This window comes from Mustela nigripes, chromosome 1, assembly GCF_022355385.1.
Source record: "Mustela nigripes isolate SB6536 chromosome 1, MUSNIG.SB6536, whole genome shotgun sequence".
Lineage (NCBI taxonomy): Eukaryota > Metazoa > Chordata > Mammalia > Carnivora > Mustelidae > Mustela > Mustela nigripes.
Window position 1 is genome coordinate 142,373,527 of NC_081557.1, and position 19,921 is coordinate 142,393,447.

General features: G+C 37.3%; 1 protein-coding gene across 10 annotated transcripts in view; it reads right to left on the reverse strand.

Annotated features, from left to right (window-relative positions):
- RAPGEF2 (Rap guanine nucleotide exchange factor 2) overlaps positions 1-19,921 on the reverse strand; it is a 249,798-nt gene that overhangs the window by 137,487 nt on the left and 92,390 nt on the right. For all 10 annotated transcript variants that reach the window (XM_059374445.1, XM_059374406.1, XM_059374435.1 and 7 more), the window contains exon 4: positions 10,389-10,472. In XM_059374445.1, coding sequence (XP_059230428.1) covers positions 10,389-10,472 — 84 coding nt within the window. The remainder of the gene's footprint in view (positions 1-10,388; positions 10,473-19,921) is intronic.

The following is a 19,921-nucleotide window of genomic DNA, read 5'->3' on the forward strand; positions in this document are numbered from 1 at the left end:
AAGAAGGATGAAAGCCCATATAACCTTTTCACACTGTGGAGCCACCAGACAGAACATCACGGACCATCTACCTTTAGGGTTCTTGTCTGTGACCAAAAAATAAAAGTAGTTCCTGCTGTGTTTATTCAATCATCTAATACAACCAAAACTAACTGTAACTAATGCAGTAAGCAAAATGATACTCGACAAGACACTGTTTGTTCTTCTCCCCATCCTCTGCACCCTTGCACAAACTGGCCAGAACGAGGTTCTCATGAGCATCCCCAGACTCCCTCCTTCCGTCGTGCTGCAGCCTCATTCTTTTCCCAGACTTATCGTCTCAATACTAACTAGACTTTTAATACATCATAGGCTATTGAAAATTTATTTCTAAAGGGAGGATCTTAGCATAGTATTGGTAAACTCTTAAAGTGCAAGTTAAGATATAATCCTGAATCAATATGATTTAACAAATACTTATGAAAGGGCTACTATGTGCTAGGCAAATGGGAATGCAAAAATGAATAACACAACCCGTGCCCTTCAAAAAGTCTTTCAGTTGTATGGATAGGGAATGATTAATCTCAAAAGGAATACAAGGGTAGGCTTCATAGAGAAGAAAATATGTTGTTTTCACCAGCAGATGAGGAGGAGTGGGAGTGAAGGGAGCCACAATGAGATGGACATCCCAGATAGCGAGAACAGCCTGCAAAGGTATGCTCAGACTACAATGATCAGCTTGGGTGTCTGGAGTGGGTAGAAGGAATAATGTAGGTTGGAGACATTTTGCACTACCCTAAACATACCACTAAGAAGTCTGGATTTTCTCTGTTTGGCAGTTGACGGTCATTTAAGCTCATTATGCAAAGGATCAAGGAGAATTCCACGCTTCGAACAACAATATGGTGACACTATGGGAGAAGTACTGAAGGCATACGGGGGAGCTGCTTTAATAGCACAGGTGACATCCAAAGTCACTGCTAGTGGTGATGGAGAGCTGATCTGCTAGATACTGTCATTTCTAACTCTGAAGTATTTGCTTAAAAAAAAAACAAAAAACAAAAAACAATTGTCAAGGTAGAAAAGAGAGGTCAAAACTAAGATTCACAGATATTTCTAGAGTGTGTGACAAGCTACTTATTAAAGCCATTATTAGACAGAAAAGCAGGAAGTCAAGCACACTTGTAGGTGTTTGTTGCTTTACATGTATGCTATCTAGAGTTCAAGGGACCTGGAGCAAATCTACCTAAGGACTGGAGTTCCAAAAAGACCCTTAACTCCTGCTCCCACCTCTCCCTTTACTATATGAACTGACAAACCACAAACCCTAGCAACACCCAAATACCCAGCTTCTCCATGCCTGCCTCTAAACAGCCAAAGGTTCCTAGGAAACACACACACACACACACACACACACACACACACACACCCCTCTACGATCACAAATATCAAATAAGCACTCAACACTCCCTTTGTTTCACAACTTCTCTCTCTTTTGTCAAAACTTCTAACCTGCTCTTGAACTGCCAAATCTACCCAATGACCTCTATAGCTTTTATCATAAGCTTGCAAAGAAGGTGAAGCTCTTTCACTCTTCCTAAAGCTAACACCTCCCCACCTTATAGATCTCATCCACTTCTGCAATTACCTCTCCTCTTTCCGGTATTACCCATTTACCCCTCTCTACAGGATCATTTCTATCAACACACAAACACACACTAGCATCTTCTAGTTTTACAGAAACAAAACTCTCTTTACCTCACAAAAAACACCCAGCCACCACCCCATTTCCCTGCTCCTCTTCACAATGAATTTCCTGTAATGATGAAATTACTCTTTTACCAGTTTTTATTTTCCCTTTGTCCCCCCACCAACGAGCTCCACCATTTCACTGAGACTGGTTCACTCAGGTTACCTATGACCTGCCAGCGGCTAAATCCAAAGGTCACGTCTCTGTTCTCACCTTGGTGAAACTCCTTGCACACCAAACAAGCTGACCTTCTCAAACACTTACCTCTTGGCTTTGCTGACACACAGATAGGATCTCGGTGTTTGAACACTGTATTCTAGGCAGGCACACAGAGACAACTCAATAATATTTGTAGAATGAATAAGATAGAAGGATACACATATATAACTGAAGACCAGCAATTTAAGTGAGAGATGGATAGGACTCATTAACATTAATTAAGCATCAAGTTGAAGACTACCTTAAAAGGACAGAACTAATAGCCTTGGGTACTGTTTGGTGCTAGAAATAAGTTCTAGTCATTATGCTCATCACTTTTGATAACCATTTTGGTAAACAATTCTCCTAAAATATGAAAGTGTTAAGACACTGGCCCTTGTAGTGATTAGGTTTAATAGACTAACATTTCAAAAGAAAAACATATTTGTCATTATTCATGGTAACTATCTCTTTAACTTACATTACTTAATCTATGAAGTAGAAGGCTTATGCTTAATCTATGAAGTAGAATGCTTATGCTTATACTTTATCTCAATAAAGTATGTCAGTTGTTCTTTTTTTTTTTTAAATATTTATTTTAGAGAGAGAGGAAGAGAGAGAGTGTGCGAATGCAGTGGGGAGGGGCAGACGAAGAGAGAATCCCAAGCAGACTGCACACTGAGCACAAACCCTACGTGGGGCTTGATCTCATGACCCGGAGAGATCAGGACCTGAGCCAAAACCAAGAGTCAGACACTTAATCAATTGCACCACCAAGGCACCCCAGGGCATGTCGGTTTTTTTAAAAACTGCCACTGGATTAGGTGTTGGCAAAATAACTGTAGAAGACTGATAGGAAACTGATTCACACAAACATCTACATTCATGCATATATGTGTATATTTTAATTATATATGCAAGTATATGTGTGTGTGTTTATATTTATAGAACAAATTGAACATTTATAAATTAAAATAGAAGTAAATTTCTGGGGCACCTGGGTGGCTCAGTCAGTTAGGCATCTGACTCTTAATTTCAGCTCAGGTCATGATATCAGCATCATGAGATTGAGCCCTACTTTGGGCTCCAATCTGAGCGTGGAGACTGCTTAAGATTCTCTCTCTCCTTCCCTCCTGACCTGTCCCCAGCTCTCTGTTTTTTGCTTTTTTTTTAAAGTATATTTCTATGATTCCATGCCTAACCAACTACAGACCTCAATCACTAGGGTTCTGCAACATAACTGGTAATGGGTTGTATGAGACGTCTAAGATAAGTGTTTCTTATAACTTATTAGCCCTTACTAATTCTTCTATCATCCACTAACTTCAGAATATTCCAAATATGAATTAAATAAAATCTTACGGTTTCTGTTAGTAGACAGGAAAGAAAGAAGGGAGGAAAGGTAGGAGGGGCAATTTTTTCTTTTAAAGAAGTAAAAAACTTTTAGTAATGCTGGCTATAAAGAAAACTTCTGAAAAACTTACATATTGTGTAATTTAATCCTCTTACAAGTTACTGATATTTCATCATGTGAGAAGGAAGGTATATAGGACCAATACATTACTTTAAAAACCCAATGAGGGCAGTTTTAAAGTGACTTAACAGTTTCCTTTTCTTTCCTGTTTTTTTCCCCCATTCCTTCTTTAGTAACCACAATTTCTCTTCCATGCTTGATCTATGCCACCACTGTTACGATCTGGCCACTAACTGAAGGTAAATCTTACCTGTAATACATAATTTCCAGAACTCTGATCTTCATCCTCCCTATATACCATTTGGATATATTTAATATTCAATAAAGTTACCCCTCCATAACATGATTTACCAGTAAGTTATTTTCTAAAAGCCATATTTCATCTCCAATAAGGCATCATATAACACACTTGTCTTTCAAGAATATGATTTTCTAATCCTATACAGCTCTTTACATGAAATAAGGAATATTTGTGTTTTTGGTCCCTATCACATAAATATAGAATCATTCTTCCATTGTTTCACCCTCTTCTATTACTGAAAAACACTAGCAAGTTTCAGAGCAATCAATTAACTTATCATGTAGCACTGGCAAGCAGAAAGAAGGCCCGTGATTTTTAAACTCAAGTAGCTCATTGTTTGTCATGTGAATCATAATGAGAATAGTATTTTAGCCTCTCAGAACTGATTAGTTAAATGTCTTGTTTCCCCACTTATCCTCATTATAGCTGCCAGCTCTAATTTAAAATGTGATTATTGAGAGTACCATAGCATAATTTTAATTTTGAAATTGTGGATACACTTGGTATCAATGAAAGAGAAGCACCACTTGTAAATGGACACAGCCGACATGATACAAATAAATGATGTGTGCATTTCTCCCAACCTCTTGTCAATGTTACAGGACACCTACCTTACCAACAATCCTAGCCTTTCCAACCGATTTAGGTAGCTTTGTAAACTAGACCTCTCAGTAATGCCGCCATCACCAATGCTTCTGCAACTAGTTCACTCCCTAAAGTGTTTGTCTGTTCTAGATAAGGGGTCATATTCTACTCAGTCCACACAAGCTTTTGTTTATGTATGAACTGCCCTCCTTCAGTCCTGCTTCTGTGCCATCACTCATGCTCTTTACTGTGTCCAGATCTCTGCAACCACTGTCCAACAATCTGAATCATAAACCTAACTCAAAATTCACTTCCTTCCGAGCTACTCTTGATTACCACATACATTACAACACCACTAATCTTGGAAGGGATTCTGCATTCTGTGTGGTCTTTGCTGGATCAGTTTACACTGTATTATCTAATGAAGACCTAGGCAATTTTTTCATGTTTTACATAAAAAAGCCTCAACTCCCCAACCAGCTATCAAATTACATGACAGCAGGGAGTAGATCATATTGCTTCTTTTGCATACTCCAGAACTTAATTCAGAGACCATACAGCAGGACTTACTTAATTTCAGCTTCAACTACTATTTGAAATGACATGGAAAAGGCCTTGAAATTTAAAGTCTACCAAAACGATTTTAGAATGAGAGAATAACCCATAAATATGAAAAGGACCTATGAGCCAACACTAAATGTTGATGGCATTTCAATGTTTAGCAGTTTCTATGGACAGTGCTTTGCCAATTACAGACATAATCTCTTACTATACTTAGAGTGTACAAGTGTACTTGTCCCACTAGGTCTGCTGCCCGACAACCTGGTAGCTAGACACTCACATCCACGTATCGGAAGGCTCCACCCCTCTCTCCCCAATTCCTCTGGCTCCCAGTTTTTATTACAACCCATTTCTTGGCATCTTCAAAGTTTCTAGACTATGGTTACCTTGGGCTTAGTTTTCCTTCAAACTTATAGCTGCTGATACAAAGTGAAGAGATTTTTTTTACTAACTACTCTGTATATAAAAAATATAGAATGTTTTTACCTATCAGAGCAATAAAAATAGTATTTATGCTTAAATATGGTATGCATGATCATTTCTATTAAAAGGTCCTTCCTTGAAGGCTCCTATGATAAAATTGATTCTATTGAGAAAATCATGTTCAACACTTAAATAAAGTGACATTTTTCCCCCAAGATTGTGATCAATGTAAACCCAAAGGAGAGTTTTATAACAATAATGTTTAAATATCTAGCATTGTTTTTTGCAAACAAATGTAAAATGATTGATAAATTACTAGAAAAAGATTCCAATGCTGTGAGTTAATGTCTTCTTTACTAACAATCCAAAGAGCAAGTGAAAGTTTAGAAGCACAGTCTATCTTTAATACCTGCATTAAAATTCTCAGCCTTTCAAAGAAGCCAGCAGCCAAAACACAACATATTAACCCAAGTTATTAAATTATCACTTTGTTACAAAATAGGTCTCAGCATTCATAGGATGGGACAATTTTAAAAGTGAGAAAATTTGAAGTATATGATAATTTCTATTAAAGTTCCATAAATATACTGATTTAGATGACAATAGAACAATGAGCATTTTTAATATCCTTTTTTAAAGATTTTATTTTTTTATTTATTTGATAGACAGAGATCATAAGCAGTCAGACAGGCAGGCAGAGAGAGAGGAGGAAGCAGGCTCCCCGCTAAGCAAAGAGCCCGATGTGGGGCTCAATCCCAGGACCCTGAGATCATGACCTGAGCCGAAGGCAGAGGCTTTAACCCACTGAGCCACCCAGGCACCCCTGAGCACTATTAATATCTTTCTTCCCATTATGCAGAATAATCAAAATTACCAAAAAAAAAAAAAACCCACTTCTAAACCTGCAACTTTATATAAGACAATTTTCATCTACTGCTTTCCAGCCTCACTGTTACTGCAAAAACAATGCCTTTGAAAAAATTAAGGGGGAAAAATTCCTTCCTCAAAATATTTCCCCACCCTCTGCCTGTCACTGTCTTAACAGATCAACTTACTATTACCGTGGACACCACCTGTATGACCTAGTGACTGCCGCACTTTGCTTATAGGACTGGAAAACACATCCAGTTTACACTGCTTCTATATTCATCTGTAACAAATGTCCCCTCCGACATTTTACTAAATGAGAATGAGAATTCCTTTGCTGCATTCCTAAATTACCCTGCTCACCATCTTTCTGATGAAAGAAACTGAATTTATTTCAAATAAGATTTTAAGAAAAACATTACTATAAATCGTACATTGCTTCAAGACTATAAATTTTACTCCAAATAACAATTAAGCCCTATCTTAGGGCAACATTTTATGTAACAACATTATAAATGACATTACGGCCACCTGTACAAATATCAGTGTTTCAAAAAGTGATGCATTTCTAATAGATTTATAATAAAACTCATAAAAACATTTACATCACTTAAATTGCTTGGAATAGGAAAGAGTGAGTAAGTTGTCACTGATAGTCTCAAAGGAATTAATAGACTCCATAAATGTTGTAATTCTTATCACAGAAAAATCCATGTTTTAACAATCACAGTAAAGGTATGCAACCGCAATTAACTTTATCTAAAAAAAAAACAAAATTTCTTTTTTAAAACCATAAAATGCTGACCTAAATGTCAACTGAGGAATTTAATAAAGCAAATGAAATCTGGAAGTCAAATGACAAACTTTTTGCAACATATATCATCCTTCTCACTTGATGATATCAGGTGTCAAAGCAATTCCGTAAGAATTAGTTAAAAATATAAAAATATTTTTCAAAGTACTTTGATTCAAAAGTAACTGTTTAGGCTGAATTAGCTGTCAACAGGAGTTGAAGCTTTTAAGCAAATGAGCTGGTTACTTATTATATATACGAATAAACAATTTCCTGGCTAACATGATAAAAATACAATAAGCAAGGAGAATCATCTGTGCACTAGTTGTTTTATAAATTAGACTGCTACTAACACGTCCACCCATATTATCCTCTAATCAAACCTCAACATTCTCTGCAGAAAGAAATATATATGAATCACTAATGTCAACCTTTAGCATAGCACCAGCAGAGACCCCTTATTAAAACAGTATTGGCACTATTCCTAAGGCAACATCACCAAAGGAAACAAACAACTTAGAGCAAATGTCACAGGTGCAACATGAAGAAACAGCCTATATATAGTACTAGTTGTCATTCAGACTGAAACACCATTCCTTCCTTCATCCCGTTAAAGTACTGACTTGCAAGCATTTGACATCCAGCCAGAGAAAGAGTTACTTATGTCATCTTTTTAAATAATTGGACATAGGGTCCAATGTGTTTATAAAATAGGTCTGAACTGCAAGTCCTCTTTCTTCTAGAACAGCAGTTTTCTGAACACTAGGTTCCCTCTCCAGCAGTTAGAACAAGCTGTTACTTGACTAGTTAATTATGGCTGGTAGTCAAAAAAGATCATCACAGGCTCCTTCACTCTTCTAGGACCTCAGTCTATAGATTCAGTTTACACAACAGACCTTCCATCAAAATAATGAAGTCACTAACCTCTGTTGTCTTTTAAGATGAGTTAATTTCAAATGACAGCCATTAAAGCAATATTTATAACAAAAAGTATCAAAAATGTACCTTTATATTTATTAACTTAACTATGGAATGTTCAAATAACTGAACAATTAAACAGACATTAATATGCATAAAGTGTAAGCCTTTTAGAGTTTTTAGTATTATAAGGCAACATATATGGGTGCACATAGTCTTTAATTGAAATAAACAAGATATTAAATTGTTTAAGTATGCTCTTAAGTATGCAGAATGCATACATTTAAGACTAGCTAGGAAAACACTAGAATATTACAGAATGATTATCTTGTATAGGAGATTATAAGTGACTTTTTCCTTCTCTTCATCTTTGTTAATTTATACAGTAATTATTATTACTTTTTACATTAAAATTATACATAATTTTAAAAATATAACAATGTTTAATTATTGTTTGCCTATACATTCTTCAAAGTCTCCAAAAAGGGACCAAAATGAAGGTCCTATATTTGAAGGAGAAGAGTACTGTTACTCAATTTGCCATTCCTCTGGAAAACAGAATTCCTACAATTACAGGAGCTGGTTCACAGGGACACTACAGGCTTTCTAGGCACAATTCTAGGAGGTACAACCACCCGCCATCTTCTCCTGCCAGTTTCATCAGTCATGAAATGCAGATGATAATTATACTTACCTCAAAGGGTAGCTGCAATATTAAATGATTTCTCACACACACACATACACACACGTATTTAGGATTTAAAATGGTGGCCTAGTAAACAGAAAGCACTATCAAAACCTTAGCTATTTTTCTGTCATCATTGTATTACTACTACTGCCACCACCAACGCTATCACCATTACTTTAACTACTGCCTACTATAAGAACAACACACAAAGGCAACAGAGCCTCTCTCCCTCATGGGGCGATTTTCCAAAGAGAGTAAGGCCTACAGATCGGCTCTCAGAGAAGAAGGGCAAAGAGGCCTGGGAATTGCACCAGCGATTGTTTTTCAGTAGCTGCAATGAGCCTCTGGCACTTGTTCACTACATTCTGGCCTGCAAAGGCCATCCCAACACCTTCTAGTACCACACCCAGGCCTGTATAATCTCTCCCTGTCCCACTGACTCTGACATTTTATAAAAGTTTGTTCATATCTTTTTTTTTTAAGATTTTATTTATTATTTATTTGACAGAGAGAGAGAAATCACAAGTAGGCAGAGAGAGAGAGGGGAGGAAGCAGGCTCCCCGCAGAGCAGAGAGCCCGACGCGGGGCTCAATCGCAGGACCCTGGGATCATGACCTGAGCCGAAGGCAGAGGCTTTTAACCCACTGAGCCACCCAGGTGCCCCTGTTCATATCTTTAAAATACATTCCTAACATCTCCTCTGACCCATTCAGAATTATTCAAGAATATACTTTAATATTTTTGTGAGAGAGTTAGGTTACAGAAGGGTAGATGGTCATTATGCTTTAATCAGTTTTGCCTATTTAAATATTTATTTAGTAAATTTAAATAAATATATTTATTCTTTTTATTTATTTATTTATTTTATTTATTTTTTTAAAAGATAGTGTGTGTGCATGGGCACACAAGGCGGAGGGGAGAGGCAGGGAGAGAATCCCAAGCAGGCTGAGCCCAATGTGGGGCTCCATCCCACAACCTTGATCATGACCTGAGCCAAAATCAAGAGACCGAGGCTTAACCGACTGAGCTACCCAGGGAACCCTTAATCAGTTAAAATTTTAAACACTTTAGTCAAAATAAAAATATTCAATTGTGAACAAAAGACAACTGGGGTAAAAAATAATGAGTAAAACTTAGTGGCTGACACGCTCAATCAGCGAACTTAAACATAGGCGGCCACATGTGTAACAGGTAAGTCCTAACCCTCTTTGGTCATAGCTGATTGGAACTAGGTATGCATCTGTTCCAAGCCCAGCCAATGAGAATGTAGACTAAAGAGTCCAAAGAAAAGATATAGGCACTACCATCAAATGACATAATCATTCAGAACATAAAGTCATAAATCAATAGTCAGCATATCCAAATCAAAATCACAGGAAGAAAGGCATTAACAGCCTTAGAAAGCAGGAAGTCAGTCCACAGAGAAATGCAAGAATGAGGGACCATATGGTCCTGAGAAGCAGAAAAGTTGACGACAGTCCCTGGCTTTCTATTTCTGGTCCCATGTGGTCTCAGTGAACTTTCTTTACTTCCCTTCAGATGTTTATGAGACTGCTTGTTACAGAGGCAGAGATGAACAAATGTGCCCTAAACCAGCCTGACAGTATATTCCTGTTTATAACAAATGGACATGTAACCAGCACATCTTTTTTTCTATTTCTTGGTTAAAGAGATTGGAATAGTGATTAAACGTAAAATAGTCCTTTCTTAAAGATCAATGCCCCAAGGTACTACCTTGCTTTGTGTCAGCAGAAGAGGAAACCGGAAGACAAGAATTCCGCAAAAGAACTCAATTCTGCAAAAGGATTTCAAGCTTCATGGATAATCTGTTACATAATATTTATACAGTACCTGCTTCTTGGAAGAAACATGGATTCCTTAATGAACACGGAACCAGATAGAAGGATATACCAGCAGGTCCCAATATCATCAGGACTGGAAAAAAAGATAACAAAATCAGATGATTATCTATGACAACAACAAAATCAAAGCAAACATAGTACAAAGTATAGTACCCATTTTCCTTTCAGAATCATAAAAAATGATGAAATAGCATAAAACAAGTACATAAAAACACCATTTCATTTTTTAAATCATCTTTTATCCCCCCAAATAAGCTAAAGATACTTATCAGTATATTTAAATGTTTTAAATATTCCTTAGACCTATTGCACCTACCATCCTGAGTTTTATCTTTTAATTTTTTTGACTGAAAACACTTCCCTTCTTCAAAAATCAAAATATAGAATAGTAAACAGTGAAACTCGGTCTTCAAAACCTTTTCTCCAGTCTACCACGCTCCCACATTTTTCTACCACACTTTCTGGATATTCTTTCAGATTTTTTTATATGTATGCACAGAAAAATGGACATATATTCTTATTCCTTCTACTGTCTTTTCTTTCTTTTTATGGAAAGACAGCACACTCTAGAGAGATCTTTGCGCTCTTAGAGATCTTTTTATGAGAGTACAGCTTTCTTGTGGATGTGCCATATTTGCTTTAAGCAACCCCGGTGACAGTCATTTCTGTTGTTTTTAATCATTTGCAATTATTTAAAAATAATAAATCAAAAGTGCAATGAGTGACCCCTGTGCATACATTACTGACTATAACTGGTAACCAGAAGTGCAACTGTTGGGTCAAAGGGCACGTACACTGTAATTCTGATGAGTATCAGACTGTCCTCCGCAGGTACTCAGCAAGTTACCTGTATACTTCCACACAGCTTTACTAATATATAGTATAGTTTGATATATCAGTTTAACAAATGTTTCACAATTTTATGAGGAGGGCTATTCTAGGTGCTTAGGACACTTCAGGGAACACCCCCACCAACAACAAAAAGTCCCTTCACTTATGGAGCTTATATTCTGGTGGGACAATACAGATAATAAACAAGAAAAACAATGAAATGGTAAATGACAAATCAGTGCTCTGGGGGAAGAAATTACTATAGTTTAAGGAAAATGGGAGGGTGGGTGTTATAGTTCCAAATGGCTGGGCAAGGCAAGTCTCACTGAGAAGAGCACATTTGGGCAAAGGAGCTGACAGCCTACTGGGTTCCTAAAAAACCAGCATTCCAGGCAAAGGGTGAGGAGGATCCAGTGTTACTGCAAAGGCTGACATGGCCCGAGCGAGGGGGACAGTGTGGTGTGGCTGCTGCACAGTAGGTGAGGGGTAAGCCACTGGGAGTCATAAGTAATTCTGCCATTCAGGCCTTTTATCAATCTTTTCATCTGTTTATGAAAATGAGATCTTAGTGCCTTTTTTTTTTCATTTCTTTTTCTTATTATTACAAGAGCATCTTTTTTCTTATTTTCATGAGTTGTATCTTTTCCTGTGAAATCAGTTTACTACCTTTAACCAACATTCTATTAAATTGGGGGACTTTTTCTAATCTAGAAATACTTGATAAAAATTAACCTTTTTAAAAACACATACTGTGAATAATTTTTTCCTGCAGTTTCGTGCTTTAGCCTTTGTGCTTTTTGCCGTGTTTAAGTTATTTTATCCAGTCAAGTGCACCAAACTTACAAGTTAAAATAAAGGCTTAGCTACTATGAAAAACAAAACAAAACAAAACCAAAAAGCTAAACATAGTAATGGCTTAACCAGGAGGGAGTTCATTTCTCTCTCACACACATAATAACAGCCTTAGCACAAAGGCCCAGGGCTGATATGACAGTTCCATGGTATGGAGAACTCAGGCTCTTTCTATTATGTGGCTTAGTCAGCCCCAACCCACAACAATCACGTCATATTCTCAGCTGGCAGCTTCCAGTCTCACCAGCGTATTTACATGCTAACCAACGGAAGGGCTAGACGGAAGTACAGAGCCTATCCCATTGCAGTTAAGAGTTCAAGGAAGCTGCATACTACACTTGTCTCACATCACAACGAATCACATGTGCGTTGCAAGGAGTCTTCAATCCCCCCGCCACCAAGTTTTCTCCTTTTTGGGGAGTCGGTGCAAGGTGTGAATAGATCCCAAAAGTTTTTAAAGGACAATAAATTCTATTTCCAATTCTGAATAGTTATTTAAAACACCAATCCCTATCATGTAATCATTTTCATTTTGCTATCTGCTTCTAAACAAATCAACAGTTGATCATTGTTTCCCCGAAATCCAGTCTTATCTAATATCACAACTACTTAGTCCTCAATGGCAAGGCCTCATGATCATGTATAGGAACAATAGTGTCAAACAGAGTTTAACTCCAATGAAACCATAAACATTAAATGATTTCTCAAATGAAAATGCAAAGTACTATACTTTGGAAATAACTCATATCCTTTTCTCTCCAGATTTTAATCATTAGCTTTTGCAATACAGTCATTTACCTAGTTTTTGGGGGAAAAACTTTGTCTTTCTTAGCATATAGTGACAGCATTATTATTAAATTCTAATTTATGTCAAGTGAAAGTGTGTTCTCTGAATTGCAAGCATAGCTTTAAAAAAATTTAAAAACAAGTAATAAAACATTGAAATGAAAAGAAAAAAAAACGAATTATTATGTAAACTTAATCTGCTCTTACAATGCTCCCTTTATCACCAAAAGGTTGGTCAAGAGAAATGAAATCTAGAAAAACAGGAAGTTAAGGTAGATCACTGCTTATTAACTATGTGGCCTTAGGCAAGTTACTAGAGCAACTCTAAGGATTAAATGAACAATGTTCATTAAATGTAAGTAATAATTATTGTAAAGCTTTTTATGATACACCATGGTCTAGATTAAATGTGACAGAGAATATAACAAACATTCATTGTTTTTCTAGCCATATATTCTGACTCCCTGAATGCCCATTCATTACCCTATAATTAGAGGTGATTCTTCTAGAAAAAACTTAAGAGATAAAGAAATTGATACACCCAAACTTTTCCACTTACTATAATTTTGTTTCCCTAATAGATGCGCTGTTTCTACTACCTTTTCCAAAAAATTCAAATGTTAACTCACAAGAGCTATATTTGCTTCCGCAAGAATTGGCAGAGGATGATCATTCAATTAACAAACACTTATTGAATTTGGGAAGCATTTACACTACACCAAATGCCAAATACAACCACTGCAATTTCTTTGAGTTGTCTCTTTTTTAAAGATTCAGGTTTTATAAAAGCACATCAGAACTAAGAAAACAAAAACAGTGAATTTTATTTTACCATGTCTTGGAAATAGCTGTAAGCTAGAAAATCCCTCCCATCTTCTCTTCCCACCCATCCCCTTCCGCCCCCAAGAACTCATGTTGGTTTGTGTTCCAAAAATTCCTTGCTGTGAGATGCCACCATAAAATCTGTTTTACATAGTCTTAATCATCCAGAAAATTCTCCTGACTTTGTTAGAAATCATCTATAATTATGCCTCAGGCAGGCAATGTTTCAGAATGGGATGTATCCTGCTTCTCTTCAAAGTCTGCAAATACTCCTTTCCCACAGTGCAGCTGTCATTACCCGAGAGGTTTTATAGCATTTTACACATACAAAGTGATGATGTTTTTTCAAAAGAAAACATGAAGAGGTTAGCAGCAACAGCCTTAAACTTTTCTACACTTAAAAGGGTAAGCAAACTGAATCCGCGACCTCGCTTACAGACACACTAGCAATGAAGTTAGCTAACAGAAGACTGACTACAACAATAACAGTTATGCGGGACTAATGCTGGGATTTATTTTGTCCAGAGGTTCTCAAGTTTTAATACGCATATGAATCACCTGGGATATGAAGTAAGAATATATGCTCCCAGGCTCTACTTATTCCACCCAAACCCACAGGCTGTAACTGTTAGGTGGGAAATAAATCACAGCACCTTTTAAACAAATATCCCAGGAGATTCTTATGTATGGAGATTGTCAACTTTGAAAAACCTTTAGAAAAACTGTCTCAGTATTAAGCCTCAACAACAACAAACAGCAAGGGAAAAAAGTACAACTCTTACCACTATCTACGCAAATATGTTGCAGGTGTTGTATTCACCAGTGTTATCTTAATTTTTTCCTCAAATAATTGTTTTATGCTTTAAAAATATGAGTTAAGGACTAAAATTATGAGCTAAGGGGAAAGGCTGAATCTTAGAATAAACCTGATCGAGCATCTCCAAATAACCTACGTTTTAACATCACCAGCAATGGGGAGAAGAGAGAAACCTCAAGATTAAAGAGGGACATATAGCAAAGTAGTACGTTACAGGTTTCTCTGATTAGCCAAACTGGACATGTACAAAAATAATTTTTTAGACTGAACTAAGAACTGTAACAGACAACTGATTTGATGCCAATACAGCCCATTCTGCATCTATAAAACGAAAGCCACAAAAGCCTAGATGTATGACAAGATACTCTGAGAGCCTTTTTTTTTTTTAATCTCACCAATGGCGAGAAAATGAACCCAAACAAAACAAAACAAAAACTATAAAATAAAAACAGACCATTACAAAATGATCGATTCACTCCCAGTATAATTAGTTAGAAGGACTCTGAAGTAATAAAAAGTGAATGATGCCCTTTAAGAACCAAGGCTAAACCAAAATGGCAAGTACAGACTTAGCATAATGGGGAAGAGGTAAGCATGAAATCTGGTGCCATTCTTTCCCCCACTTTACTGCCTTCTACTCCTCAATACAAACCCACCACTGCTGACTGGCTGCTTTCCTGTCTTTCCTTCCCATCTCTGCCAATTTTTCCAAGATGTTTGCCTTTCTCTACCTTCTTAATCACACTGTACCTGAAAGAAATGGCTCAAATCCTATTTCTTTATTTTTAATTTATTTTTTATTTATTTTCAGCATAACAGTATTCATCATTTTTTCACCACACCCAGTGCTCCATGCAATCCGTGCCCTCTATAATACCCACCACCTGGTACCCCAACCTCCCACCCACCCGCCAATTCAAACCCCTCAGATTGTTTTTTTAAGAGTCCATAGTCTCTCATGGTTCACCTCCCCTTTCAAATCCTATTTCTTTTTTTTTTAAGATTTTATTTATTTTATTTGACAGACAGAGATCAGAGAAGGCAGAGAAGCAGGCAGAGAGGGAGGAGGAAGCAGGTTCCCCGCTGAGCAGAGAGCCCGATGCGGGGCTCGATCCCAGGACCCTGGGATCACTACCTGAGCCAAAGGCAGAGGCTTTAACCCACTGAGCGACCCAGGCGCCCCCAAATCCTATTTCTTAATTAAAACATTCTCACTCACCATTTTCCAAATTCCAAAATACTTATCTCACCTAATTTCATTCTATTTTATACTTTTCTCTATTGAATTCTTAGTCCTGAGGTATCTAAGTATCCTCCTCCAACTACTTGAACCTCCTTTTAGACAGGAACTGTGTGCTGTACCAGGTGGAAACTGGGCACCATTTCAGCTACTATTTGTTCAGGTAGAGCAGACCATGGCATGCTTCTGCTCATAACCCACCGTTCCCTAACAACAGATAGTCCAAACCTCTTAGCATAACACGTGAGGGAAGCAATCTATTGCTCTGCAAAGTGCAAAGCCTTGGGAACATCTGTTCTTTCCCCCCAGCCATATGATCCTGGTGAAGTTAAATTCTAAGACTCTAGTTTCTCCACTGTAAAATGGAGATGTCGATACCTTTTTCACAGATTTAACAAAACAGTATCTATGCAGTGCCTTGTATAATAAGTACACAAAAAAATACGAGTTCTCTTCGTCTCTTTTCTCCTATCATGACCCTTTCCAAAAGGTCCAACCTACAATTGTACTTTCTGCTCCTAATCCCGAATATCCTATACAGCAAACTTCACCCAGTTCAGCCACACTACACTTTTTTTCCACCAATTCCTCAGGGCCTTTGAACAAATGTGCTGTTCCAGCTTCTAAACAGTACCTTTTATCGAGTAAACTCATTACTCATCCTTTGAATTCCAGGTTAATCACCACTTCCTCTGAGAAGCGTTTTAGTAGCTTTGAAATAAAGTGAGTCACTCTCCTCCTGAGTTCACAGAGCATTTTGTACATGCCCGTATTAAGCAGCTGCCAGTATCAGAATATTTATTTTAGGAGTCTTCCCCCATTAGTTTTTAAACTCCTCTCACTCACCAGTACCCCCAATACATACACTATACAATGCTTGACCAGCACTCAGCTATATTCTTAATGAATTAATTAATAATTTAATAGACACCAGCTCAGATGTGGTATTAAAGTGAAAGTCAGGGGCGCCTGGGTGGCTCAGTCGGTTAAGCGTCAGACTCTTGGTTTCCTCTCAGGTCATGATCATAGGGTCACGAAATCTGGATGAGCAGGGAGTGGTCCCTGCGTTCAGCACGGAGTTGGCTTGTCCCTCTCTTTCCCCCTGTACTCATGCCCCACCCCCTCCAATCCCCTGCAAAAAATAAAGTGAAAGTCAAAGATGTAAGTTTTAATTTACTAGTAACTAGAGGAATGAAGCCAGGCTGAAAGAACTTCCTTAGCAATATCCTGAAGGTCCACACGGTGGCGATATCTCCACGTGAAAGAGCTGTGTGTGCTGCTCCACATTCCATATTTAATAAAGCAGGAAGCTAATACAAGTGATCAAATCAAAGTTGACAAGGCGGTTGAAAGAACCATCATCAGCATCAAAAGAAAACTAACTCAGCAAAGATGGCTATTAGCAAAAAAATAACATGAAGAGACTACTTTATTCAGTTGTTAATAACAATATGAAAATTTAATGGGGTTTTGTGGAGCCCAATCACCCAAAAGAGCTGCTTATGGCAATGAAGGCAAGGAAAACAGAGAAGAAAGACTTGTAATAAAACAGGAGTGGCAGGAGGGGGCAAGCAGCTGTGTGCAAAGATACTTGTCTGATTCAATATTCAGTTCAAAACAGACATCTAGCCGGGAGGGGTGGTGGCAACAAATAGAAACTTAAATACTGGTTAAGAATGGTACCCTTGCAAAACCCAAACGATTTGGGACCAGAAAGTAGTGCTTTCCCAGATGACCTACAAAATTAGGTATGAGGAGGGCATGAGCGCTACAAAAAGTGCACCCCCCATTATAGCAGATCGAGTACAATACGGCACTAGCACAAGTCAGAAGTGATCCAGGGGAGTGTAGAAGAACTTCCACAGTGCTTTCTACTGGCAGCATTAACAAAACATGAAAATCATGGGGAATAAGGATGGCCACCCATTCAGGCAAGCATCAGTAAAGTATGCACAAATAGTGGTTAAGAAGACCATTCAGGGAAGAGGTGGTACATGGCAATCACAGAGAGGCTAGGTACAACCAAGACCTCAAACACCAAACATCCATTTTTTGAATATTTTAGAAAGGATGTTATACCACAATCAAACACCAAAGCTGCTGGCATCCAAGAGATGCAGAGACAGGATTCTTACCACCTTTATTATGTGGGCGACTGGCTCCACATCTGTGGTAAAATATCAGAGAGGGGGCTAAAAAATGAAGACTAACAAAAGTTCCGATAACTAAGTACAAACAACTAACAAGGAGTCTCAGAGGGCCAGCCACAGAGTGGCCCAAACTAGAAAAACACCTGTTTCTTCTCCTATATCCACTGAGCAGCAGCATCCAACCAGAGGATAAAACCAGAAAACAGAAAATCTTCCCACTTGTTTCTCCTGCTCCCCAACCTATCGTCACATTCCTTTTGCACCTCCCAACCCCCAAGACTTTCAATTGAAGCCGTCTGCTGAAGTTCAGGCCCTCACTGCTGCTTACCTATGCTGCCATTATACTGTTTTGATGGACTTAGACTTATACTCTCAAAATACAGGATTACGCCAAAAACTAACAAGAAAATGACTTTACTTATTTACAGCAAATTATTCTCTGTTCTTTTACAGGGGTCAGGCAGTCAGTTCACCTCAGAAGTTTTCAATATGCACTTGCGAGCCCCTTGGGACAGTCCAACCCTCCTCTAACCATAATAGCTACTGCTATTGAGCTAAATAGGATTTCCCTTGAACAAAGTGTTCCATGGCTTAAAAAAAGAAATTCAAACAATGGCCACCTTCCAATATACAGATGGCTTTTCAGATACACAATAATTTTAATCTTTTTCAAATACATTACATGACTTTTATTACTGAATTTAGCAAAAAGTTTAATCATAACTTGTTTTTGGTTTTTGCTCTTCTGATGGGACTGTAAGCTGAAAGACAAAATACGTATGATTTGGGGCGCCTGGGTGGCTCAGTGGATTAAGCCGCTGCCTTCGGCTCAGGTCATGATCTCGGGGTCTTGGGATCGAGTCCCGCATCGGGCTCTCTGCTCAGCAGGGAGCCTGCTTCCCTCTCTCTCTCTCTCTGGCTGCCTCTCTGTCTACTTGTGATTTCTCTCTGTCAAATAAATAAATCTTTAAAAAAAAAAAAAAAAAATACGTATGATTTATTTTTGTATGGCCAATGACACAAAGTAAGCTCACCAAATAAATTAATGCAACACAGCATTATAAGTGACCTTAACAATATTGGGTCAAAGAAAAATGAACCCACACCATTTTTATTAAGGCACAAAATATAACATATATTTTAGAGCTCTACCAAGAGTTACAACTGCTTGGCACTCATATTCTTAACTTATCGAGAAGCATTATTTTGTCATAAAATCATACTTCATAATATTTAATAATATATAAATACATAAATTCCCATACTTACAAAAACATTTAAAAAATAGAGGGTAACTTTGTATTCTATTTCCTAAGAGTTCTAAATTATAAGGAAGTCATTTCACTTTTATAAATAAAAACCTTGAAGGAAAAAAAGCACCTTACAACATTAAGTTTTTCAGAAAATCCTTATTCTCTACTCAAAGTGCTCAATTATAGAAGCTTAGAACCATGAAAAAGTAAACAGAATCAGAAGAACGCTGAAAACTGATAAAAATATTAAGGTATTTTGAAAATATAAGGAATATAGTAGGCATCCATTTTTTAAAAATTATAATTTACTTAACCAGCAAAATGAACACTATAAACTTTGAAGAATAAAGCCAGAAATCCTATAGGCTCATAAATGGAATCATTCTTAAACATAAAATTCATTTAAAAAATGAAATGAAGGAGTGATGCCTTGGTAGCCTTGAAGTTACTCAAAACACTTTTTTTTAATGAAAGAAAAAAATTCAATGTGGATTACATATTTATTACAATATATCTGTCACTCAGCTACATTAAGGGTGGAGGGGTATTTTGGAGGGCTCAAGAAACAATTTATTAAATTTAAAAGACCAGCCAAATCTGAAAAATTAATGGTTTTGAAAACTACCAATGGGTCATGAAATTAATTACAAAGCTATGTCTTTTAGACTTACACATTGCAGTTGTTTTTGTTGTTGTTGTTGTTGTTTTTTCCCACAACAAACCTGTTCCTCGACTAGAGAAAACTGGTGCTCATAAATTAAAGAGAATTGT